Source organism: Narcine bancroftii, chromosome 3 (assembly GCF_036971445.1).
Source record: "Narcine bancroftii isolate sNarBan1 chromosome 3, sNarBan1.hap1, whole genome shotgun sequence".
In the NCBI taxonomy this organism is placed as follows: Eukaryota; Metazoa; Chordata; class Chondrichthyes; order Torpediniformes; family Narcinidae; genus Narcine; species Narcine bancroftii.
This window is the reverse complement of record NC_091471.1, coordinates 344,497,987-344,525,282: the sequence shown is the minus strand read 5'-3', so window position 1 is coordinate 344,525,282 and position 27,296 is coordinate 344,497,987. Positions and strand designations below refer to the sequence as shown.

General features: G+C 43.5%; 1 protein-coding gene and 1 long non-coding RNA gene across 3 annotated transcripts in view; one reads left to right on the top strand and one right to left on the bottom strand.

The window, feature by feature from the left end:
- Nucleotides 1-185: 185 nt before the first annotated feature.
- On the bottom strand, nt 186-18,640 carry LOC138759324 (tripartite motif-containing protein 16-like protein). 2 transcript variants are annotated; one of them, XM_069929542.1, is made up of 6 exons: nt 17,854-18,640; nt 11,390-11,485; nt 9,713-9,946; nt 7,696-7,867; nt 5,949-6,044; nt 186-767 (listed from the first exon to the last, which is right to left on the bottom strand). In XM_069929542.1, exons 1-6 carry the CDS (start codon nt 18,604-18,606, stop codon nt 205-207), a joined length of 1,914 nt encoding a protein of 637 aa, XP_069785643.1. In that variant the 5' UTR covers nt 18,607-18,640; the 3' UTR covers nt 186-204. The 2 variants fall into 2 exon arrangements, with proteins under 2 accessions (XP_069785643.1, XP_069785644.1); XM_069929543.1 differs by lacking the exon at nt 9,713-9,946.
- Nucleotides 17,872-27,296, top strand: part of LOC138759327 (uncharacterized) — a 27,858-nt gene continuing 18,433 nt past the window's right edge. Inside the window, exons 1-2 of the long non-coding RNA XR_011354732.1 lie at nt 17,872-17,979; nt 21,503-21,577. This is a non-coding gene — a long non-coding RNA (uncharacterized lncRNA). The remainder of the gene's footprint in view (nt 17,980-21,502; nt 21,578-27,296) is intronic.

Below are 27,296 nucleotides of genomic sequence, written 5' to 3'. Positions count from 1 at the left end.
AGGAAACTCACTGAAATAGAAGTAGTTTAAAACAACATGGGCTTGAGTGTAATATCACTTAAAAAGTACATTTTCACACCTGTAATTTAGCTGTGATAACCTCTATTAATGACCTTTTACACTTCACCACCACTCTTCATACTGATTAGGTGAATCTTTCATGAATGGACACAACCAGGGTTGCATACAGGATCAGCTTTGATGTTATTTAGTTTCAAATTTCAATGCATTTTCTTCAAGTACAATCAGTGAAACAGATGCATCCTTCTTGGCGAGATAAAATGCAGGATATAGAGGTTCCGTGAACAAAGACTCAAACTTATGTATCAAGATCATGGTGTCTGCTATGCCATAAAATGAAAGAATCCTATTTTGATAGTCCAGGTATACTCCTATTCTGCTAAACCTTTCGACCTTCCCTGGCACTTCCACATCACCATGCCAAACCAAAAATTCCTTGCCTGTCCACTGTATGCACCAGGAGAAATCATTTCCTGTGATACAGCCATTGCTCTCAGTCCCTTTTCTGTCAATGCTTTTGTAAGTCATGCCAACATAAGCCCCTTCTCCATCGATTTCCACTTCCCAGTAGCATCGAACCATGTAAAAGCTCTCTGTGCACAACACCTGCCGCCAATGTTCAAACCTCTCAGGGTGCTCGGGGTAGAGGTGGAGCCATGGCGAAGTGTTGGAGACTTTACGGTTGTCACTTACCAAGCGAAGGTACCTGTGAGCTGTATTGGGGTCAAATTCCAGTGTGGCAGCATCTGGAAATTTAAACAGATTCTCACAAGGAGGTAGGGAAATGGCTTTCACCTGAAATGATTGTTACATCTCTAATTTAAAGTTAACCAGCACAAAGTAATGTATTTTCTTCTTCTGCTCTTTAAGTGGATGAAACACTGGATATCATCAGTATTAAACATTTTCTCATGTTGTGACATTTTGGTTCAGCCTTCTGAGCATTGAATCTAGGGATTTTGGGTCAAATCCCATCATCATAAGGTTTTTAAAAATGTATTTAATTATGAAGACTGTGGGTGTTGCTGGTAAACCTAACATTTTATTGTCCACCAGTAGTGCCCTTTTCATGAACCATGCAGTCACGTTGGGTTCGAAACTCCAAATTTTACAACCAATGATATGTTTCCAAGACTGAATGGCGTGCAACCTTGAAAGGGATCGGTGGGTTGTTGACACTCCTTGCACCTGTTTCTTCGTCCTTCATTGTTGTGGAAGTCGGGGTTGGGGATGTGCAGCCAAAGTAAACAAGGTGAGTCATGGCAGAACACTTTGTAGATGGTACGCACGATCTGTCTTCTTTGGTGGAGAGAACAAATGTTTAGGTTGGTGAATGGGCTACCAATCTAGCAGGCAGTTGGCCCTGAATGTTGTTGGAGATCCACTCATTCAATCAAGTGGAGAGTATTCCATAATGCTCCTGGTATATGCCTGGTTAAACTTTGGAGTGCAAGAATACAGGGTCAGGTGTAGTGAGTACACAACATTTAATTTGCACTTATAACCTCTGGGCTTATTCAGATCACCCATGATCTCACTGAATGGCAGAACAGGTTCAATGGGCCAGAAAACCTACTCTTGCTCCTTGTTCTTATCTGGCTGTTCCAGTTATGTGTGTGTTGCCCCCCACTAACTATTGGCAGAGTGACACTTAGGAATGGTATTGCCATTTAATGTCAAGGGTAGGCGATCAGTGCCTGACAGTTTTGTTGGAATTTTCCCTTTAGTGCATGGAATAAAAGCTCATTATTGGTTCGGGTGATGGATAAATTACCTGAATATTATTTTTTAAAAGTTAGATCACTCATATTCTTCAGGGAAATTGACCTGGTGTCCATAGGCAATATGGCTTCTATGAGTAAAAACCCAAAGCAATGCCATGGACCTACGAAATGGTCTATAAGGAAAGGACAATGTCGATGAGCAATAAATGTAACCCTAACCAAAGATATTCATATCTTGCAAATGGAACATAAAGCATTGATAAAGTTCAGAGTCAAATTCTCATTGAGCTCTTCAAAAATCCTTCACTCAAACTGTGTCACCATTTCCCATGTTTCTCTACCCCTCTTTACATGGCACAGAAACATTTCCAAAAGCAGCATTCTCAGAAAAAAAGATTAGCTTTTTGTCACAATACTCAGGTCCTAACATTGTTAAAATATTTGAAATGTTACTCGAGTTCAAGAACATTGATCTTGTAGCCAAATAAGGCTAACGACCTCACTCGCTAAGTATACAAAGAAATTAGTGTCCAATATCCTGCATCAAAAACCAAACTGTTTGATTCTTCTGGACTTGGTTGGCAGTACAAAAGAGAAATATAAAAATGACATGAGCATAAACAGCCTGTTTGATTTTTATCAAAGCACAGCATAAGTATTTAAAATAATTAATCTCATGTGGGACAACAACTAAATCCACCAATGTGAAACAGACCAGGAAAATCAAAGATGATGTGACAATGCTAAGAGGAATGGAATAATCTCTGACTGTGAATGGTCCTTCACTCTGCAGTATCCACAGATCCTCATTTCTCCCAATTGGTGGATCACATTTAAGTTCAGTTGCTGTTTGCTTTGTTCAAATTCCAAATATGCATCCACACCTCACAAAATTAATTTGTTTACGCTCAGACTGTGGTCAATAGTCAGATTGGAAGCTGACTCTCATTCAAAAGAGTAAAGAGATATTCAGTTGAAAACAAGATGGATTAAATTATACAAAGGACCCACCTGGCCCAGAGAGATGAACCAAACACATTTGTTTGATTCTTTGGCTTGGCTTTGCGGACGAAGATTTATGGAGGGGGTAAAAGTCCACGTCAGCTGCAGGCTCGATTGTGGCTGACAAGTCCGATGCGGGACAGGCAGACACGGTTGCAGGGGAAAATTGGTTGGTTGGGGTTGGGTGTTGGGTTTTTCCTTTGTCTTTTGTCAGTGAGGTGGGCTCTGCGGTCTTCTTCAAAGGAGGTTGCTGCCCGCCGAACTGTGAGGTGCCAAGATGCACAGTTTGAGGCGATATCAGCCCACTGGCGGTGGTCAATGTGGCAGGCACCAAGAGATTTCTTTAGGCAGTCCTTGTACCTCTTCTTTGGTGCACCTCTGTCACGGTGGCCAGTGGAGAGCTCGCCATATAACATACAATGATCACATACGTCCTGTGCAGCCACTGTATACTTTCCTCACAAGCAGGAGGAGCAATTCATCTTGGGTCACTGGCATCAAATGGATGAGAGCCTATTGTGCATTCTTTCTGCTCATTCTAACACCACTGAAGGAAAAGGGACATAATCTCCAGAAGAAAACACTCATCTGATGGTTGTTGGGGAATGTGCTATAGGAGGGGGCAGGGTTGGGTGGGGAGTAATAACCATTCCAGGCAGTCATGAAGAGAGCAGACACTGCAGAAAGAAGAAGGGAGAGGGGATCACATTGGACCTAGTGGAAAAGGCAAAGGATGACATGTTTGATGTGAAGGCTGGCAGGTGGAAAGGTGAGGACTAGAGAATCTCTGTTGCTGCTCTCCCTGTGGAAGGAAATGCTGGTGAGTGTTTCATCAGCTATGGCACTATGTTTCTGGGGGAGGTCATTTCAGAAAATTGAGAGAAGAAAGCTGCATTATGAGAACAGATGTGGCAGATACAGAAATTGATGAAAATGGATGGTGTCATTATATGACGCAGGGTGGGGGCGAGATAAGGGTCAAGGTATTTGTGGGAATTGATGAGGTTATGGAAGATATCAGTGGAAGTCTATCTCCTTAGATGGAGACAAAGAGATCCTGAATAGAAGTGTCTGACATTGAGCAGGTAAATTTAAGGAAAGTGTGTAAGTTGAGGGCAAAGATCATTAAATTGATAGGTTCAGCATGTATAGGAACCAGCACTGATGGAGTTGTTAATGTAGTGGAGAAAGAGTTGGAGGAAAATGCTGGAACTGGCTTGGAGGGAAATTCTGGAACTGGGTTGAATCAAAGACTGTTCCAGATAGCTAACAAAAAGACAAGTGTTGCGAAGCTGATGCGAACACCCATGGCTAATCCTTTGATTTGCATGAAGAGGGAGCAATTGAAAGAGAAGTTGTCAGGACAAGTTCTGCAAATGGAAGAGTACAAGTCGAGGGAAACTAGTCGGGTCATGTTTAAGAAAGAAATAGAATAATCTAATATGATCTTGATCCAAGGTAAAGCAGTAGCCAGTTAAGGCTAGGAAATTGGAGGATAATTGAGACGTTTATGGTATGGAAGTAAAAAGGGACTGCGCAAGATGGAATGGACGGTGTCCATGTATGAAGAAATAAGTTCAGTGGGGCATGAGCAGGAAAAAAAATGAGTCTGCCAGGGCAGTGTTAGGCAGATAGAGAAGTGGGCAGTGCAGTCTACAAAGTTAGAGGCTGTGAAGGGAAGATCTCTTGATGTGATGAGATAAGCAACAAACCCAGAGATGATGACCTGCACTTTGGCTGTTTTTTAGCGAGGCAGCATTTCAAACCATCAATTACAGTGGGGTCATGGACCAGAGAATTATATGAGGAGGTGTCATTACCTTACCAGCCTCCATCCCAAACCTGACCAACACTGGGCTCCATCTATCACCTACCAGCCTCCATCCCAAACCTGACCAACACTGGGCTCCATCTATCACCTACCAGCCTCCATCCCAAACCTGACCAACACTGGGCTCCATCTATCACCTACCAGCCTCCATCCCAAACCTGACCAACACTGGGCTCCATCTATCACCTACCAGCCTCCATCCCAAACCTGACCAACACTGGGCTCCATCTATCACCTACCAGCCTCCATCCCAAACCTGACCAACACTGGGCTCCATCTATCACCTTACCAGCCTCCATCCCAAACCTGACCAACACTGGGCTCCATCTATCACCTACCAGCCTCCATCCCAAACCTGACCAACACTGGGCTCCATCTATCACCTACCAGCCTCCATCCCAAACCTGACCAACACTGGGCTCCATCTATCACCTACCAGCCTCCATCCCAAACCTGACCAACACTGGGCTCCATCTATCACCTACCAGCCTCCATCCCAAACCTGACCAACACTGTGCTCCATCTATCACCTTACCAGCCTCCATCCCAAACCTGACCAACACTGGGCTCCATCTATCACCTACCAGCCTCCATCCCAAACCTGACCAACACTGGGCTCCATCTATCACCTACCAGCCTCCATCCCAAACCTGACCAACACTGGGCTCCATCTATCACCTACCAGCCTCCATCCCAAACCTGACCAACACTGGGCTCCATCTATCACCTACCAGCCTCCATCCCAAACCTGACCAACACTGGGCTCCATCTATCACCTACCAGCCTCCATCCCAAACCTGACCAACACTGGGCTCCATCTATCACCTACCAGCCTCCATCCCAAACCTGACCAACACTGGGCTCCATCTATCACCTACCAGCCTCCATCCCAAACCTGACCAACACTGGGCTCCATCTATCACCTTACCAGCCTCCATCCCAAACCTGACCAACACTGGGCTCCATCTATCACCTACCAGCCTCCATCCCAAACCTGACCAACACTGGGCTCCATCTATCACCTACCAGCCTCCATCCCAAACCTGACCAACACTGGGCTCCATCTATCACCTACCAGCCTCTATTGCCTCCCTCACCCTGTACCTCTGAACTGCTGCATACCAGTCACTTTTCTTTTTCCCTCCCAGTCTGAAGCCAAAACATTGTCATACATTTCTTGCCTCCACAGACACCGTTTTCCCCTGCTGCGTTTTTCTAGCGTTCTGCTTTATATTTGTTACAAAGTTCTGTATCTGTCACCTTTTTGTCTTCTGTGATGTTCTCCGTCAATCAGCATGGTGTTTAAGCAACTTTTTTTAAAAAAATCCAAGTATTGAATACAAAACTAAAGTTAAGTTTAAGCTTCTTACATTTCAGAAATTCATTTCTTGTCTTTGGCTGTTTTTTAGCAAGGCAGTATTTCAAACCATCAATCACAGCCACTGTTGTTCGGAATCCCAGTTTATCTAAAGGTACAAGAGAGTAACTACATTAAACTTTCTTGATTATTTAACATTTCCCAGTTGTGCAGCATTCAATTCCAAAATTTGGTCACGGTATTAAAAAGCACTATTGCTTTCAAAGCATGACCAAGACATTCCGACCCAAAACCAGCTGGGTGAGGGAATGAAAATTGATCTAAATAGCAATCTAGTCAAACATTTTTCTTCACAATATTTGAATGCATGACTCCAGATATAAACCCAAAATTTGACATTTGTTTGTATGAGAAAATATTGACCAGCAATATTTCATCAAAGAGATTAAAGTTTTGTGTGAACTTATTTGAACAAATTGTGCAAAAATGTTAACATGAAAATTGGCGGCAATTTTTCAAAATATGACTGAGTACTTGTTGACTCTGTAAAGCACTGAGAACTGCTTGGAAAAACTTGCAACCTATTGTTTGATATCACCACCTCAGAGTTCGATGCAAATACCAGTTATAATCCATCTGTTTCTCATTTCGTTCCTCTTAAAAAATATTAAGAACATTCCCTTCACTTTTTCTGCTTTTTTTTTTGTTGCCTGTTTGACATTTTGTTACTCTTGGAATGAGTTTGTAACTAAAAACCCAGTTTCAAACCATAGTCCAGGAGTTCAGTCTCTATATGAATCCATAAGGAAGAAAACATAAAGTGAAAATCTCCTCACTGGCGCTTCTTCCGGTCATACGCTCATTATAAAGATTACGGCACCACTATATAGAGCACTTCAGTCCATGGGGAAACACTGTGCCTCCTGTTACCTGTCATTTAAATTCTCCATCCCACTACCACCTTGACCAGTCTGTTAGCAGTCATCTGCAGTGTTGTAACAAACCCCAATGTAAGCACAGGGAACAGTCATCTTCTACCTGGGCATGTTCCAGTTTTCTGACTCAATATCAAATACAATTTTGATTTTTTTGTATCAAAACTGGGTTCTCTTGCAGTTGCTCTATTCTTTTTCTGGTTTTAGCAACACAACCTGACCCACTGGACTTTTCTGACCACTCTACATTTTCTGTTCCTTTGCTCGTGCGCGCTCTTTGTATCCGCCCTCAATATCCTACCAATCAGATAGTTTCATTGACAATTCACGGCCCCAGCCTATCAGAGAAATCCCCTCTCTTCCATTCTTCATCTCTCTTTTCCAGTACTTACAAAGGGTCTGAAATGTTTAACTTTTTCTCTTTCCATAAATGCTACTTGACCTGTTGAACATTTCCAGCATTATTATTTTTACTTGAAAATCCGGAACCGGCTTTGGGATGGAAAAGAGCGAGTGTCTTCAGGGTTGGCAAGTAATCTCCCACATTGGCCAACAAGAGGAGCCCAGGCATCATTAGTGTGAGACTCTGCCAATGTTTTGCCACAGCCAAAGCTGTAATAAGAGGCTAATAAATCAGGAGTTAGACACTCCCATCCAAAGATGCAAGGTAAAATCTCATTGTAAGATGCCAGGGCCAGCAATTTCCAGCCCACTGACAGTAAAAGTATTCTCTTACCCACTTGTTAGATAAATATTCAACTCTTCTTGATTGGGGGGCAGGGGAGAGGAATATTCGATAGATGGAGTAGCATTAGGCAAACACAATATTACATACAAACAATAGCCAAGGAAGTCATTACTGACCTTCTCTTGCAAATGCCTTTAGTTTCTCTTTGTAGGAGGTTTGTAGCAACTCCATGACATTCCATGTTGACTCTGAGACAGCCGCACTAATTCCAGCAAGTTTATCTATCAGCCCGATGTATACGCTGGGGATCTGATCATCCGGCATGCTTTTCTTCCATTCACAGAATTCCTAAATGAATTATTTGCATAATACACTGAAAAATCTTAAATATGCAAAATGCAAGAAATGTACATAAACTCTTGTCATCTGTTTTATCAAAGGATTTTGATGGCCTTGGACTGAAGAATCTTGGTTTTTATTCTGGATGTATTAATCTTCCTAAATCATGGTTTGCATCAATTAGGAAGAGATATTTTTCAGAAACCTGGATTTTGTATCCAGAGGTAAGTGACCACACCTGTTGCTGAATTGTAAGAAAACGCCACTCTAGTTTTTAAATATCGTATAAAAAAATGGCATATATTTTTGACCGAACACAAAGCTTCAGTTGCAAGATAAATCAAATATAAAATAAATAAAATTCATGTAATAATGGGCCTGTAAATTCAATAATGTTATTGTCCACTGGACACCACCCAGTTTCAAATAAGGCAACCTAGTTCAACAAACTTTGAGCTCATTCTCCTATCTTGGTGGAAGATCTTAGTAGCTAACAGCTGCTTTGAAACACACATGGTAGGTGAGTGATGACATCAGGTATATCGTATCTCCAGTATTCCAGTGTACCAGGTGACTCAGGCACACAAGACAGAATCATTATGGTCAGATTACCCAACAAAGAAAGTAGGACTTGTCTTTGAGAAGGAAGATGGCAAGACTATCCATGAAGAGTTTATGGAGTGTTTAACTCTTTTGAGTCCTTGAAAGTAGCTCTGTTGAGGGAAGCCCTTCTAATCATTCTGGAGCACATCTTAGTGGTTTAATTAGCGGATTCTGCAAAACCTGAGGGTCATGCCTTTTGCTATACACAAATCTAGAACATTGCAACAAGAATATCAAGCCTGCAAGGCTCCAGAAGTAGCTGTAAGCTTTGATACATAACTGTAGCAAGTGCTGACAATTTTTCCAACACTACACCTGCATGATATTTACATATTTGATGGCATATAGGACCACCCCCCCCACCACCATTTTTAGCGTGAAACCTCGAAAAATGTGTTTTAGTGCATTTACCTCTTTCAATTTGCTCGGGGGTCCCACTACTCACTCCCTCCCTCCCGTCGCTCGCTCCATCCCTCCCGTCAATCACTCCCTCCTGTTGCTTGCTCTCTCCTTTAGTGCTTTGAGAGTGCTGGGCCTCGATGATCAGCAAGGCACAGTGCTCCCCTCAAAGCACTGTGGGAGAGAGTGAACAATGGGGGGGGGGGAAGAGAGAGAGAGAGAGAGAGAGAGAGAGAGAGAGAGAGAGAAAGAGAGAGAGAGAGCGAGCTGGTGGATGGGAAGGAGGGAGAGTGTGAGCCTTCTTACTGGGGGAAATGAGCAGTGGCAATTCTGGAAAGCACAGGTGAGTAGTTTGAGCGCTTTCCTCCTGTCAGCATCTTGCAAAATGACGGCACCAAAGTGTCACCTTCACATATAGGACCCAGGGTAACTTTTGAGGCTGTTTTTTGGGGGAAAAAGGGGGTTCTTATATGCTGTCAAATACAGTAATAGCTTTGATCTTTTACTATCATTTAAGATTTTATATCATGAAGAACAAAAGAAAATAACAGCACAATAACAAGCCCCTCGGATCGAAATATCATCAGTGTTTAAGATCGACAAATTTATAAGCAAATATATTTTATTTTTAAATGCTGAGGCATTCACATTAATTTACAGATATCTTTTGTCTTTGTTAATAATTGACTCAAACTTGCTAAGTGATGATGAAACAACTGTTGACCATCTACTGAAATGTTGCTGAATGTCTCAGAGCACGAAGAGTTAGCTGTAAGTATTACCAGGTAATGAGTGCTCAGACCTGGTTCCCATTGTGAGTCCATGCTGGCTACCATCCTGACCCTCCCTCACCTGTAAAAACTGCACAGTGTTCCGCTGCTTTCCCAGAGCCTCCACCTGCTGCTTTGTCTTTTGCAGCTCTGCACACTTCTGTTCCAGGTGAATGCGAATTCCATCAGCCTGTTTCAGAGAAGCATGCTGTTCGTTCTCCAAAAACGTAAGCACCTCTTTCTGTGCATTTTGAACAGCTTCCATGAGGTCACTGAACTGCTTTACAATGTTGGGTTTCACCTCTGATACTGAATTCTAGAATAAATAATCCACTTAAACAAATAAAAAAGATCAAAGTGTTAACATCAAGTCATGTTAACTTGTCTCAGAGGAGATGTCCATTCTGCACCAGAACATCTTTGAAAGCTGGATGCCCATTATAAATTAACAATTATAAGTTAAAATGAAAGCTGCCAACTGTTCTATATCATGAAGAGAAATTACCCATTCACTATTAATCCAAAACAACATCTAATGGTGCTGGGAACCCTCAGCAGGTGGTCCATAACCTGACTATATTTGCCCTCAGCACAGATACTCATGGACGTGGTTTACTCTCACCATTAGCAGGCAGCTATTCTATTGATATTGACTGCAAATCGAGTAGCGTAAAACAATCTGCTGGAAGAACTCAGGGAGTCATCCAGCATCAGTGGGAGAAAAAGGAATTGGCAATGTTTCGGGGTGGAAACCTTCATAATGACTCAGATCTTGATTAAGGGTTCAGATCAGAAACATTGACTATTCTCTTCCTCCCACTGATACTGTTCAACCTGCTGAATCCTTCAGAAGGATGTTGATTTTTGTTTCAGATTTCAGTCTCCTAAGAGTCTCCAGAGTGCTGTCTCGAGCTTATTGTATAGTGGGAGGCATTGCAATTCATTAATATCATAGAATGAAACGGCAGAATCTTTATTGTAATGTCAGAAGCAGCGATCACCAGTACATCAGGATATGATTGAGAGAAGACGGATTCTTTTACTTCATAGAGTATAATGCTGTAAATGGCTGCAATCTTCCTAGATCAGAAAGGAAGACATGGAACCTTAGATGATGGAGAAACCAAACTGAGTTAATCTTCCCACATGCTGTTTGAAGTTCTCTGCTGGATGTATATAGATGAATGTTGAACATGGTTGAAATCAGGCTTGGCTTTGACTCTATTCAGTACTCATTTTTCCTATATGTGTAATTAATCAAAGGACAGGGATAAACTTGCATGAATGGCAAGTACCCCAGAATATCCCCCCGCTGGTCTCCAGGCTGCCCGCTGTCAGTCCCCGCGCTTGTCCAGTGCCACTGCAACCCCAACCCGGTGCAGCACCTCCGCAACCCCTTCACCCAGCACCACCTAAACACCCCTGCCAGGTGCCATTGATGCAACATCACCCCCCCAAACCCTGTCCAGAGACCCTTCTAGTTGGAGTGTATCTTTGTTTTGTGGAAATCTGAAATCAGCGCAATTACTTAACATACCGCCATTACTATTATTCTACTATCCGAAAAGTGTCTGGTCCCAAGGGTTCTGTATTGTAGCTGTTCTCTCTCACTGTGCATTTTTGATTATTCGGACAAACAACTAAACAAATAAAATGAACACCTCTCTGTAAATTTCAATCTCCTATTAGATAAACTTGGCTTCATTTGAGATAGATAAAGTTAATTACAAATGAGAGAGACTGAAGATTTTTTACTTACTAAGATGGAGGAGGAGTTATTCTGGAGTTTATCAATAGCATTCTTCGCAACGTTAATTTTCTTGTCAATTTTCAATTTTGTTTCCTGGAGTTCATTCTGGAATAACAGTGTGAAAAATGAGAATGCTCTGAGAACAAGAGGCAATAGAACACTTAAGACAAAGGACATCTTCAAAGGAACTTAAAGCATTACATTTTTGATCAATTTGTGATTGAATTGCATTATTATGTAGTGAAAACACAGAAATGCAAAACCAATGTTTTAGGCCTGAGCCCTTCTTCAAGGTACGAGTAAAAAGCAGGCAGGCACCAAAATTAAAAGGCTGGGGAGCAGTAAAGAAAGAACTGGGGAGGTGCACAGACCAACAGATAAAAGGTGATAATTGAACATGGATAGGACAGGAGGGGAAAGGTGAGAATTGATCAGGGGAAGGGGTGGCTCTGTGAATGCAATCTGGAGAAGAGGGGAAATAGGTAGATGAAAGGATAAATAGGGATAGATTTTGCTTAATGATAAACAGAGAAGTCGATATTAATCCCATTTGGTTGGAGGGTGTCCAGATGAAATAAGAGGTGCTGTTCCTCCAATTTGCGGGCGGTCTCAGTCTGGTAGTGCATGAGACCATAGACAAGCATGTCCACAAGGAAATTGAAATGGGTTTCCACCAGGAGATCCTTGCCATTGTGGCAGACAGATTCGAGGTGCTCTACAAAGTGATCTCCCACCCTGGATGCAGTTTCTCTAGAGGAGACTGCAGTAAGGGAACACGAGATGCAGATTCACAATTGAAATGTTCTTTTTATCTTTTGGACATCACCGTACTCTGCTGTGTAGATCTGGTGTGTCAGGGTATAAAATAGAAGGCAGCTTGTTATTGTGCAGCGGTATAAATTATTTGCATCTTTGGAGAGTGATGCTACCCATGGAGCAAGGGATGAAGTGGGATAAGGCTGAAGTTTGACAGGACAAAATGCGTCATCCTGAAGATCAGAACGGTCAACTATGTATGGAGCCATAAGAGATGAGTGAGACCTTAAATGATTTTTTAAATCTGTACTTACTCAAGAAACTGTCACAGATTCTAAGGAAGTGAGCCAAACGAGCAGTGAGGTCATGGAACTAGACAGATTAAAGAGGAGGAGGTGCTTGTTGTCTTAAAGCAAAGAAGGGTGGATAAATACCCAAGGCCTGGCAAGGTATTCACTCAGACCTTAAGGGATTCTAGTGCAGAAATTGCAGGGGCCCTGGCAGAAATATTTTAAATGTCCTTAGCTACAGGTGAGCTGCCAGAATATTGGAAGGTTCCTCATGTTGTTCTGTTGTTTAAACAAAAAATAACTTAGCATATTATAAGCCTGTGAGCCTGGTCAGTTATTGAAATGTGTTCTAAGAGATGTGATATACAAGTTTTTGGTTAGCCAGGTACTGATTGCGGATAGTCAACATGTCTTTGGGTGTAGTCAGGTGTGTTTAACAAATTTGATAGAGTTTTTCAAGGAGGTTACCAGAAAGGGCTGAGGATGTTGACTACAGTAAGGCCTTTGACAAGGGTCCTATGTGGGAGGTTAGTAAGGTAGGTTCAGTCACTCTAGAGAGTAAACCGGATTGGACATTGGCCTTTTGGGAGAAGCCAGAGAGTGGTAGTGGATGATCACCTCTCTGACTGGAGGCTGGTGACAGTGGTGTGCCTCAAGGATCAATGCTAGGTTCATTGTTGTTTGTCATCTGTTATCAATGATCTCAGTGATAAGTTGGACCAGTAAGTTTGCAGATGAGACAAAGATTGTAGTGGACGGCGAGGAAGGCTTTCAAAGTTTGCAGAGGGATCTGGCCCAGCAGGAAAAATGGGTTGCAAAATGGCAAATGGAATTCAATACAAACGAGTGTGAGCTGTTGCATTTTGGAAGGTCAAACTAGGGTAGGACATACACAGTAAAAGGTAGAGCATACAGGGTAAATACACTGAAAAGTGCAGTGGAGCAGAGGGATCTGGGATTACAGACAAACTGGTGTCACAGATAGATAGGGTTGTAAAGAAAACATTTGGCACATTGGCCTGCATAAATTAAAGTATTGAGTATTGGAATTCAGATGTCATTGTAAAGCCTGAAAAAGACTCTAACAAACCATTACCAACACGTTAACCACGAGACTAAAGGAGCCCAGACATTTGATTACTGCTATACCACCGTGAAGGATGCCCACCGATCCATCCCATTGCCGCACTTCAGCAAGTCTGATCACCTGGTTGTGCTTCTACTCTGGCGTACAACCAGAGTCTGAGGACTGCAGAACCAATGGTGAAGATGATGGAAGTATTGTCAAGAGAGGCAGAGGAGTGCCTATAGGACTGGTTTGAATCTGTGGACTGGACACAAAAAATCTGAATGAAAAATAAGTATCAAAACATCCAGTCCATTTGGTTTTTTTTTCCTTCTGCCTGACCTGCATTTTCAATTTTAATTTCAGATTTCCACCATCTCTAGCTTTCTCTTACATTTCAATTTCAAACTTGGTGCAGTTGGAGACCAAATTCTTCAGTTCACAGAGATTTCTATGATCTGTCGAAGCTGGGCTCTGTCCCAGTAGGATTAACGATGTGTTTCAAATCTCCTTATGATTTATCTTTGTTCTTGTCAATACCAATGTCTGTTTTATGTGACTTGAGACTATGAAGATATAGCTCAAATTCCCTTTGGGTTTTCTGAAGACTATAGGTTTCTCAAAACGTCAAGAAGAATTCCAATGCAGTGATCTTTCTCAAGCACTTTACAATTCTGTCAGTAAAATGTAGAACTGAGAAACAGCAGTTCAGAAAGTTAAGAATTCAGGTTTAAAACCCACTGCTTCTAAGATGGAAGTGATGAGTAGAAGGGCCTTTTTTTCAGTGATTCATTATCAGCAAAGCATTAACTGCCCTTCCTACTATATCCAACGTCAGAGATCAATTAAACACTTTCTTGTATTCTTCCTAGGCAATGTCTCAGGGTTGAGGATAACCTGCTTCTGCACTAGTTTTGAGGTAAATGATAATGACCATGTAGGAACCGTAGCTGGTTCATGGATGGGATAGGAAGTGGGTGTTGAGGTGACAGGTAGCAATGCAGTTTGTGAGGATGTGAGGCCTGCTGTTGCTTTGCTTTGGTTTAGATCTGGAATATTTGAGGACACTAAATGATCCAGCCCCCCTTCAGGCTGCTTGGTTCCCCTTCATTTCCAGTTGTCAAGGGGAATACTGCTTTTTTTTTCCAGGAGACTTTGCACCTTTTTATCTATTTCCCTGTCTGACTATTAACCTAAGATGGAGCAAAATTGATTGACCGTTTCCAGAATCTAAAGTTAGGTGTACAAAGCGACGTGGCCTTCCCAACAGAACTAACTGAGCGTGATTAAGGCCTCAATAGCTGAGACAGGGCACTAATGTTAATTCCCTTATCCTTCAAGTGAATTTGGAGGGTTTTATGAATGCAGTGGTGGTGGTGTCTTTCATGGCTTTGGTCCAGATCTGAAAAGCATATTGGAGTGTAGGTAACACTGCTGTTTGATAGGCTGTGACACTTGCCAATTGGGAAAATAAATTATCCAATCATGAGCTATTAAACTCCTGGGTCTGTGGACAACAATTCAGGTTGGTACATCCTTTGATCTCACCCAACCTTCAAAGCAAAGAAGAATCATCCTCAATTTATACCATCTTTGCCTTTATTCATGCTCAAGGGGATGTTGAAATCAGAAACTCTTGTATGGACTTGAGTGAGGTACAAGAAGAAACAGTTAATATTTTAAGTCCACAGCCTTCATTAGAGCAAGACAAAATAAATCTTCCCATTGCATTAAGTCAGTCATCCCTGAGCTCCCAGAAAAAGAAGTAATACTCTTTTATTTCAGTGAGCTTTCCTTCTGCAGGATATCCGAAAGTGTTTTTATGACAGAGATGGAGCGATCATTATTGCAATGCCTTTAGTAAAATATCATTGTTTGCACAAAGTTCTGTAAAGAGCAGTAAGAAAATAATGGACTGTGTTCAGGGGATTTGTGAGCCAGAGAAATTGTCTCTGAAATTGGCTGAAACAGCCTTTGGGTCTTTTTTTTTTAACCTCTGCCTGGTTTAGCAGTGATATAAATGGAGAAGTGCAAAGAGTAGTTCACGGACAAGTTTCTCTTGTGTCTTGGTGTGAGCTTGCAGGTGCCTCAGATTGAAGAGACTGCCATCCGTGCGGTACCGGATGTAAATAGCGTCTTCATTGTTGGGGTCTTTCATGGCTTGGTTCAGCATCATGCTGAAGAAGATTGAAAAGAGGGTTGGTGCGAGAACACAGCCTTGCTTCACGCCATTGTTAATGGAGAAGGGTTCAGAGAGCTCATTGCTGTATCTGACCCGACCTTGTTGGTTTTCGTGCAGTTGGATAATCATGTTGAGGAACTTTGGGGGACATCCGATGCGCTCTAGTATTTGCCAAAGCCCTTTCCTGCTCACAGTGTCGAAGGCTTTGGTGAGGTCAACAAAGGTGATGTAGAGTCCTTTGTTTTGTTCTCTGCACTTGTCCGTGAACTACTCTTTGCAGATGATGCCGCTTTAGTTGCCCATTCAGAGCCAGCTCTTCAGCGCTTGACGTCCTGCTTTGCGGAAACTGCCAAAATGTTTGGCCTGGAAGTCAGCCTGAAAAAAACTGAGGTCCTCCATCAGCCAGCTCCCCACCATGACTACCAGCCCCCCCACATCTCCATCGGGCACACAAAACTCAAAACGGTCAACCAGTTTACCTATCTCGGCTGCACCATTTCATCAGATGCAAGGATCGACAATGAGATAGACAACAGACTCGCCAAAGCAAATAGCGCCTTTGGAAGACTACACAAAAGAGTCTGGAAAAACAACCAACTGAAAAACCTCACAAAGATAAGCGTATACAGAGCTGTTGTCATACCCACACTCCTGTTCGGCTCCGAATCATGGGTCCTCTACCGGCATCACCTACGGCTCCTAGAACGCTTCCACCAGCGTTGTCTCCGCTCCATCCTCAACATCCATTGGAGCGCTTACACCCCTAACGTCGAAGTACTCGAGATGGCAGAGGTCGACAGCATCGAGTCCACGCTGCTGAAGATCCAGCTGCGCTGGATGGGTCACGTCTCCAGAATGGAGGACCATCGCCTTCCCAAGATCGTGTTATATGGCGAGCTCTCCACTGGCCACCGTGACAGAGGTGCACCAAAGAAAAGGTACAAGGACTGCCTAAAGAAATCTCTTGGTGCCTGCCACATTGACCACCGCCAGTGGGCTGATAACGCCTCAAACCGTGCATCTTGGCGCCTCACAGTTTGGCGGGCAGCAACCTCCTTTGAAGAAGACCGCAGAGCCCACCTCACTGACAAAAGGCAAAGGAGGAAAAACCCAACACCCAACCCCAACCAACCAATTTTCCCTTGCAACCGCTGCAATCGTGTCTGCCTGTCCCGCATCGGACTTGTCAGCCACAAACGAGCCTGCAGCTGACGTGGACTTTTTACCCCCTCCATAAATCTTCATCCGCGAAGCCAAGCCAAAGAGAAAATGGAGAAGTGAATACTTTGGGCATAAGCCTCCTCATGAAATTCATTGATGCCTTTTGCCTCACTCAAATCAAAAGTATTCAACACAAATCTGCCTTACTTCAGTCCCAATCATGCCCAAACAAATACCATAAAGGAGGAAGTATTAACAACAAAAAAGAACCATAACTGCTGCAGTCATTCCCAACTTCTGAATTACCATCAGAGAAGCCCATTGTTAACCTTGTGAATATTTTAAAGTTCTTTTGATTTTGATTCAATTTAGATTCAGATTTTAAGTCAAGCATTTATTTTACTTTTTTTTAAATCCAAAACTGCAACTGTTGAGTTTGTAATAAAAGCAAATATTAATTTCCACTCAAAGTGTGTGTAAAGAAGTTTACTGAGAATTGTAAAACATGAAAGTCTGTAGACACTGGTTGAATTAAAATCACAATGCTGGAGAAACTCACCTGGTCAAACAGTGTCCTTTATAAAGACAAGGACACATAACAAACATTTTGGGCTTGAACCTATCATCAAGGTATGAAAAAATGTAGGCAGACACCCAAACAAAATGGTGGGGAGAAACGAAGTGCCAAAGGGAGGAGGTAATAGATGAATAAGGGAGGGAGAGCAGGGCAGGGGAAGGAGGGATGGCTCTGTGAATGGAGAGGGAGGGGGGTGGAGAGTTGAAGGAAAGAAAAGAAAGAGAAAAGGAAGGGAGGGCGAATGGAGGATAGGCTAGCAGAAAGCGGAGGTCGATGTTTCTACAGCATTGTACTTTTACTGATAATTGGTTAGATTCTTGGGAGGAGCTACGTAAATCTTATTTATTGGGTTGTCAGTTTTCAGATGCCTGAAACTGAAGGGTTTGCTTTTCCCTGTTATTGACCCCAGCTCATTACCCATCGTGGGTTTCTCACACTGACCTCTTTTTCAGACTTTGCCCTTGCCACAGAGATGACCTCATGATACTTATGTTTCTCCACCACGCATTCTTGACAGATACAGCTCTGATCATTTTTACAGAAGAACTCCAGATACTGGTCATGCAGGTAACACTTTCCCCGTTCAATGTCTTTCATTGGGCCGATCAGTTTGTGGCTCTTGAAGGCGATGTTTTCGAGGTGAGGCCTCAGGTGAGCGTCGCAGTAGGAAACCATGCAGGTCAAGCAAGACTTTGCAGCTTTTAATTTCTTGTCAATGCAGGAGTCACAGGCGACTTCATCAGGATCTGTGACAAAATTGCCACTTTGTTCATCTTCGACGGACTCATTGTTCGCTTTCTGTTCTGTTTCCTCCTGCAACTTGCAAGTTGGCTCTTGTTCACACCCCTCGCTCGGTTCCAGCTCAACGTCCTTCTCCTCACATCCAGCCTGATTGCTTTCTTCCACCTCTCCTTCTTGTTCAGTTTCACATTCAAGCTCTTGTGATTCTGCGACGTCCCTTTTCCATTTTTCTACTAAGCCATTCAAAGCCACATTCTTCTGCAGTGGTAGATTTGGGTCAAACGTTTCCCTACACTGTGGGCAGCTGTGGAAATGGATCATTTCCCAGAAATGCTTCAGACAGTCTTTACAAAAGTTGTGTCCGCAAGATGTCGTTACCGGAGATCGGAACAAATCTAAACAGATTGAGCAGGTGAGCTGCTCTTCAAGGGTTGAAGAAGCCGAAGCAGCCATTGAAAATAAACAGGATTTGGGCACCGTCAGCTGTGTACATTACCTGAATCAAGCTTTCAAAGTGAATCACGCCTGAAATATGCAAGGAGTAGAATGCCTGGATGCAGTTAACTCTTCCCATTCTGTTCACTTCTTTTTAAATGCAAAGAAAATCTCTATCTGAATATTTCAAATAATAAGGAAGTATAAAAATATTAGTAATATAAAAAATAAAAATTAAACCCTCTCTCCAATTATGCTCAATATCCAATCAATGGATTAACAGAATTAAGTGAATTAGTAAGTTCCTTTTTCCTAAACACATTCACACAGTGCTGTGCATATATTTAATTTTTAAAATGTAAAACCACAAGAAACATTGTGGAATCCCTGAGATTCCACAATGGGGGAGGGGGGGGCGAGGGGGCACAGTTGGCCTATAGCGGTTTGCACAACGCCTTTACAGCAACAGCGATTGGGATCAGGGTTCGATTCTTGCATTGTCTATAAGGAGTTTGTACGTTCTCCCTGTGTCTGTGCAGGTTCTCCCCAGGGGGTCCAGTTTCCTCCCACCATTTGAATCTTATCGGAGGAGTTGGTTAATTGGGAGTAAATTGGACGGCACAGACTCATGGGCCAAAATGGCCTGTTACCGTGTTAGATCTCTAAATTTAGTAGCCTCCATCCCGATGGAGGTAACAAAATGCAAAGCCCCAGTCTTCTCTCTTTCACTTTTGTGACTGGCCCAACTTAGGTTTTCTTATTGATAATTGATCTTGCAATGAGGATCTGAATTCTATTTCCCCCTTCTCTCTCTACTCAAACATACTCTTCCTTTGCAGATATCTGGGGTGTAGCGCTCCCATCTTAATCCTCCAGGCCAGACTATCCTGTTGTTTTGATCAGAAATTAATTCATCCCCAGATATTTCTAATCACCATTCTGTTCCTGTCTGGCCAATTTCTGCTGTTCTCTTTAACACCTCCTCATGCCTTAATCTTCCTCCGAGACTGGTTTTCCATTCCCTTTGTTTCTTGCAGGCCATTCTTTGTTCTGGTCTGGCCTGTGTCTCCTGTGCTACTCACCACCTCCTCCAGTTTGAGCATTCCTCCTAAATCGTTTTATGCATTTCCTCTCCCTGTATTTGGGAGCAGACCATTTTGCTTGGCCAACTTTGCTCCATGCTGTGATTGCCACTTAATCACATTAAGTGCTCTAGGGAAATAGCATTAGAGTGGGACGAGCTGGATCACTCTTGCACAAGATGTGGTCTATTCCTCACTGAAATCAATGTAGATGAAATAATTTCTCTATGAATACAAAGCCTGGGTGATGTTTTTGATGGACTAGAGAACAACAAATTGGGAGATCTGCTTGGAAGGATCCTGTGGCAAGGAACTTGAGATTCATTATGATCTTGACCTCTATGGAGGCAGAGTCCAGGCATGAAAACATGGCTAAAGACCACTCTGCAGGGTGTCTCATATCTCAGGGTTGACAACCTTGGAAAACATGACCCTTTAATATTATCAGATGTGTGGCTAACCCCTCCATTAAAGGAGTGGGAATAGAGGAAAGGAACTTATACAATCTGTTCATTGTTTGATACTGAAACAATAAGCATCACATCAGGTGGAATCTTCCATCTGCTCTTCAATCAGTAGCAGACTCAATGAACCGAGCTTGAAAAATTACTCTCATTCAAATGAAGTTATCTTAATGTGTTACAATTCTAACAACGTGATTTGGTGTGAAATGTGAAGAGTATGTTTGAGCAGAGAGAGAAGGGGGAAATAGAATTCAGATCCTCATTGCAAGATCAATTATCAATAAGAAAACCTAAGTTGGGCCAGTCACAAAAGTGAAAGAGAGAAGACTGGGGCTTTGCATTTTGTTACCTCCATCGGGATGGAGGCTACTAAATTTAGAGATCTAACACGGTAACAGGCCATTTTGGCCCATGACTTGTGATAACCCTTATGCAAAAAGATCTAGCAAAGGAAGCCAACTTTTGTTCTGTATGATAAGGTTGATCTATATAAACTGAGCCAACTGGACAATAGGGGTCAGTCTTGGGGAGTAGCTCACTGTGCAGGTGACCTATGAACTAATGACTGAACCAGAGCTCTGTTAAGCTTTATTCTTGTGCTGTGTAATAAATTGACTGTTGAACCGAATACCTTCTCCTATCACTTCATTCAAAGAACACACTGGACTCAGACCACACATAGACTAAATTAAGAGTAAGGTAAAGCCAGAGTCCGACACAACCCAAACAACTCCATTCTCCATCCACATCACTTCCTTCTCTCACTCCTGGAATAATTTTAATAAATCTCTTTGGTACCCTCTCTAATGCTTTTACATAATTAATGAACACAATATAATTGTAAAAGCACACAGAAATGCTGGTGGAACTCAGCCAGACTTGCCACGTCCAAAGGAGGTATAGATATGTTACCGACGTTTTGGGCCTGAACCCTTCTTCAAGGAAAAAGCAAAGAACAGGAAAGCATCAGAATAAAGAGAAGACTGGCTGGGGAGGAGTCCAGGCCAACAAAAGGTGTTAATTAGGTAGAAGAGGAGAATTGAGAACTCTCATCTTATTGTATTCCAGGACTGCTCCCAGGATAAGGAGTTCCATTCTAGATCATCAGATATGTCCTCCTTCTACAAACAACGTGGGTTTCCCTCTACCACCATCAATTCGGCCCTCACCCACATTATCCACATATCTGTCCTGGCCCATTCCACCCCCACATAGCCCCCTCTGTCCCCATGTGAAACAAGGACAGGATTCCCCTTGTCCTCACCAGCCTCCACATTCAACACATCCTCCTTCCCATTTCAACCACCTACTACGTGATCCCACCACTAGACATATATTCCCCTCACCTCCCATCTCCACATTCTGTAGGGTCCACTCCCTCCAGTCGGGAGAGGAGAGGAGAGGAGAGAGGAGAAGGACAGAGAAGAAACGAGTCGGGGGCAGGTAAGAAAACTTTTTAAAAAGTCTCTTACCGGGGCCTGCGGAGAGGAGTCGTCGTCGGAGGCGGCCATTGGTCGGACGGGCCTACAGGAGAGCGTGTAGGGGTTAATTGGTAAAAGGCCAATAAATAAGAGGGACAGCGAGTGGCCCAGCGAGCGAGTGGCCCAGCGAAGGAGTGGGACTTCCAGGCTTTGGCTCATCAGGCTTCGGCGAAAGCAGGCGGAGCGAAAGGTTGGCTGTTTTTATTAGCACTTCCTAGGTGAGTGCACTGTACATTAAAAAGCTGAGCCATGCTCAAGTTGCCAGATGTGGGAGGCATGGGTGACCTCCACCCTCCCAAATGACCATATCTGTGCCAGGTGCAAAGAGGTGGGGTTCCTTAGGGGCCGAGTTGATGAACTGGAGCTCCAGCTTGATGACCTTAGGCTCGCAAGAGAGAGTGAGGAGGTAAGCGAAAGGACCTTAAATCTTCCCACAGGACATACCTGCAGGGGATGTAATGAGACACAAGCATTAAAAAATAAAATTAAAGAAATGGAGTTGCAGCTTGATGATCTGAGGCTTATCAGGGAGAGTGAAGAATTTATAGATACAACGCTCAGGGAAGTGCTTACCCCTGGATTGGGGGGGTCAGGTAAGTGGACTACTGTCAGGGGAGGGGGGAAAGTTGCTAGCTCTGTGGTGAGCACCCCGGTGGCTACTGCTCTTAGCAACAAATATAGTGTGTTGGATGTAGTTGGGGAAGATAACCTGCCAGAGGTTGCACCAAGGGAACCGGTGGTGCGGAAAGGAAGGAAGGGGAACAAGGTGGTCATTGGGGACTCCATTGTCAGGGGAACAGACAAAAGATTCTGCGAACCTGACAAGTGTTCCCATATGGTGTGTTGCCTCCCAGGAGCCAGGGTGCGAGACGTCTCGGATAGGGTTCAGAGTATCCTGGGGGGGGGGAAGGTGAACGGCCAGAAGTCCTGATACACGTGGGTACAAATGACGTGGATAAGATGAAGGAGGAGAACCTGAAGAGGGACTACCGTGAGCTCGGAAGGAGGTTAAGAAGCAGAACCTCCAGGATTGTAATTTCGGGGCTGCTACCTGTGCTGTACATGGGTGGGGGCAAAAATAATAAAATCAGGAGGTCAAATGTGTGGTGCAGAGTGCAGGGATTCGGGTTCATTGACCATTGGGATCTCTTCTGGGGAAGACAAGACCTCGACAGGAGGGATGGTTTACACCTGAATGCAATGGGGCCAATATACTGGCAGTTAGGTTTAAAAATGCTGTCAGATTTGATTTAAACTAATTTGGCAGGGGGAAGGGAACAGGACTGATAGGAGAGTGAATATAGGGGTGTTTCCGTTAGACGGTGAAACAATAAGGAAAAAGGGAACTAAAAAGAGTAGGAGAGTAGGGGCAAGTGCATCGAGAACAAAGGTGGAGGGAGAAAGGAGATATGGTATCAAGGTATTGTGTATGAATGCACGGAGTATAAGGAATAAAATGGATGAGCTTGAGGCACAAATGGCAGTGGGAGGTTATGATATTGTCGGAGTAACGGAGACATGGCTGCGGGAAGGGCAGGATTGAGAAATAAATGTTCCAGGGTACACATCCTATAGAAAAAACAGAAAGTTAGGAAGAGGAGGTGGGGTAGCTCTGTTGGTAAGAAATGAAATTCAGCGTTTGAAAGGAAAGACATTGAAACAGGTGGGTAGAGTCTGTTTGGATAGAATTAAGAAATTGTAAAGGCATGAGGACCATAATGGGGGTCATTTACAGGCCTCCGAAAAGTAGCTTAGATATCAGTAGAAGTATAAATCAGGAATTAAGAGTGGCATGTCAAAGTGGTAGCAATACAGTAGTTATGGGGGACTTTATCATGAAGGTGGACTGGGATAATCAGACGGGGGCAGGAGCACAAGAGACTGAGTTTATTGAATGTCTACGAGATACTTTCTTGGAGCAGCTAGTGGAGGAACCTACCAGGGGGAAGTCGATTCTGGACTTGGTGCTGTGCAGTGACGCAGAGTTAATAAGTGTCCTCGATGTAGGGGAGCCATTAGGGAATAGTGACCATGGTATGGTTGCTTTTGAGCTGCAATTAGAAAGGGAAAAAGAAAGGAAGTCGGAAGCATCTGTACTGCAGTTAAATAAAGGGGATTATGCAGCTATGAGGGAGGAGCTAGTCAAAATAAAATGGAAAGATACACTAGCTGGGAGGACAACTGGGGAAAAAATGGCAGGTATTTTTGGACATTTTTCACAGGTTTCAGGACAAATTTATTCCAAAGTGGAGGAAAGGCTCTAGGAGATGTAAATGGCAGCCGTGGCTAACTCATGAAATCAAGTGTAATATCAAATCCAAAGGGAGTAAGTATAGGATAGCGAAGCGGAGTGGGAAGTTAGAGGATTGGGAAACCTTCAAAGAACATTAGAGGGTAACTAAGAAAGTCATAAGAGAGGGGAAAATTAAGTACGAGAGGAAATTAGCAAATAATATAATGGAGGATAGCAAAAGCTTTTTTAAATATGTGAAGAGGAAGAAATTGGTTCGGTCCAAAATTGGTCCATTAAGAATGGAAAAGGGTGAAATTATTACCGGAAACAAGGAGATGGCTGAGGAATTTAACAAATACTTTGCAACTGTCTTCACCAAGGAGGATATTGGTTATGGTCAGTTAGGGGGTAATGGTCATGCGGTGTCAAGAGATTTGGGGAACTTTCCTGGGGATGTAGGGGATCTAATGGATATCCGGATCCAGAAACAGGAGGTTGTGAGTAAATTGTTGGGACTGAGGGCTGATAAATCCCCAGGGCCTGATGGGCTGCATCCCAGGGTGCTTAAAGAAGTTGCTATGGAAATTGTGGAAGCACTGGTCGACATTTTCCAAAGTTCCATAGATTCGGGGAGGTCTCTGAGGATTGGAGAGTGGCTGATGTGGTGCCGATTTTTAAGGAGGGAGAAAACGGGAAATTATAGACCGGTCAGCCTGACGTCGGTGGTGGGGAAGATATTGGAATCTATCATAAAAGGAGTAATAGCAGAACACTTAGGCAGAAATAATAGTATAAGGGCTAGTCAGCATGGATTCCTTAAGGGTAAGTCATGCTTGACTAACCTTCTGGAATTTTTCGAGGATGTGACAAAGAGGGTGGACTTGGGAGAGCCTGTGGATGTGGTGTATTTGGACTTCCAGAAGGCCTTTGATAAGGTACCGCACGGGAGACTAGTGGGCAAGATCAGGGAGCATGGTATTGGAGGTAAGGTGCTGACATGGATAGGAAATTGGTTAAGAAATAGGAAACAAAGGGTTGGGGTAAGCGGGTCTTTTTCAGGATGGCAGGATGTGACGAGTGGAGTGCCGCAGGGATCGGTATTGGGTCCTCAGTTGTTTGTAATTTATGTAAATGACTTGGATGAGGGGATTATTAATAATTTGAGCAAATTTGCAGATGACACGAAACTGGGTGGCGGTGTGGGGTGTGAGGAGGATGTCAGGAAAATGCAGAGGGACTTGGACAGGTTGGGGGAGTGGGCTGCTGAATGGAAGATGACGTTCAATGTAAGCAAATGTGAGGTTATCCATTTTTGGGGCAATAATAGGAAAGCTGAGTATTATTTAAATGGAGACAAGCTAGGGAGTGGGGAGGAGCAAATGGATCTGGGAGTATTTGTTCACTGGTCACTGAAGACTAGCATGCAGGTTCAGAAAGCTGTGAAGAAGGCCAATAGCATGTTGGCTTTCATAAAGAGGGGATTGGAGTATAGGAACAGAGACGCCCTTCTGCAGTTGTACAGGGCCCTGGTGAGACCCCACCTGGAGTATTGCGTCCAGTTCTGGTCTCCAATTTTGAGGAAGGACATACTAGCGATAGAGGGTGTGCAGCGCAGATTTACAAGGTTAGTTCCAGGGATGGCGGGGTTGACATATGCTGAAAGGCTAGAAAAGTGGACGTATCCGATGGTGCTTAGAAGGATGAGGGGGGACATGATTGAGGTATACAAAATTATCAGGGGGATAGACAGGGTGAAGTTGGATTACTTATTCCCAATGATGGGGGAGACGAGGACTAGAGGGCATAGTTTAAGAATACAGGGTAGGCCCTTTAGGAAGGAGATGAGAAAACATTTTTTTACCCAGAGAAGTGTGAATCTGTGGAATGCTCTGCCACAGAGGGTGGTAGAGGCAGATTCGCTGATTATGTTCAAAAGAGAGTTAGATAAGACTCTAGTGGGCAAAGGAGTTAAGGGTTATGGGGATAAGGCTGGAAAGGGGTACTGATGGTAGTGATCAGCCACGATCTGCAAAATGGCGGTGCTGGCTCGACGGGCCGAAGGGCCTACTCCAGCTCCTATTGTCTATTGTCTATTGTCCATTGTCCACTGCCCTCCTCACCAATCATCCCCTTGCATCTACCCTTATGATTGCAGGAGATGCTCCACTTGCACCCACACATCCTCCCTCAGCACCAATCGGGGCCCCAAACAGTCCTTCCAAGTGAAACGAGATTTCACTTGTGAATCTCCAGGGGTCATCTACTGCATCAGGTGCTCTTGTTGTGGTCTCATCTACTTGGGAGGGACTGGATGCAGACTGGAAGATTGCTTGGCTGAGCACCTTGGCTCTGAGCACCATGGATCTCCCCATGGCCACCCATTTCAATTCCCCATCCCTTTCGCTTGCTGACATGTCTGTCCATGGTCTCATGCTCTGCTTGACTGAGACCACCAGCAAATTGAAGGAACAACACCTTGTCTTCTGACTGGGTATCCTCCAACTAGATGGCATTTGCATCAACTTCTTCAGCTTCCATTAAATACATCCCCCCTACCTCTTCTCCCATCGTCTTTTTACCAGATCTGCTCTCTCTCTCTTTCTTTCTTTCTCTCTCTCTCTTCCCATTTCCTCTGTCTCCTCATAGAGTCAAAATTAATTCTCACCTCTCCTCTTATCAGATCCAATTAACACCTTTTGTTGGCCTGGCCTTCTCCCATAGCCAGTCTGATGCCTTCCTGTTCTTGCTTATTTCTTCAAGAAGGGCTCAGGCCACTATTCCCACCACTCTCTGCGTGTAAAATGTTCCCCTAAACTTCTTCCCTTTCACCCTTAACCCATGTCCTCTGACTTGTATCTCACCCAAACTTAGTGGAAAAAGCCTACTTATATTTACACTATCTTGTGGAAGTATCTCAATGCTAAAGCTTTTGCATTTAACATTTAGAGACAGACAAGACAAACCTTTAGTGTGTCCATTGCTTTGGCTTGGCTTCGCGGACGAAGATTTATGGAGGGGGTAAAAAGTCCACGTCAGCTGCAGGCTCGTTTGTGGCTGACCAGTCCGATGCGGGACAGGCAGACACGATTGCAGCGGTTGCAAGGGAAAATTGGTTGGTTGGGGTTGGGTGTTGGGTTTTTCCTCCTTTGCCTTTTGTCAGTGAGGTGGGCTCTGTGTCCATTAGAGAATTGTAAACAGCTAGGACCGCTGGAAATATGACCTTACAACATATTGTGAAAAATGGCACCCAATGAGCTTTACAAGGACAGATCAGAGGATGGCTTGCATAATCGCAATTAGAGGTTGAGATAAAGCTAACATAAACATCATTAATTTTGTATTTTTCGAGGCAACGGTAGAGCATAACACATTCTATTTTGTTTGTGAAAGATAAACACCAAAAACCCAAGCGTCAGGGTGGGGAAACTAATTTTTTGTATATATAGAA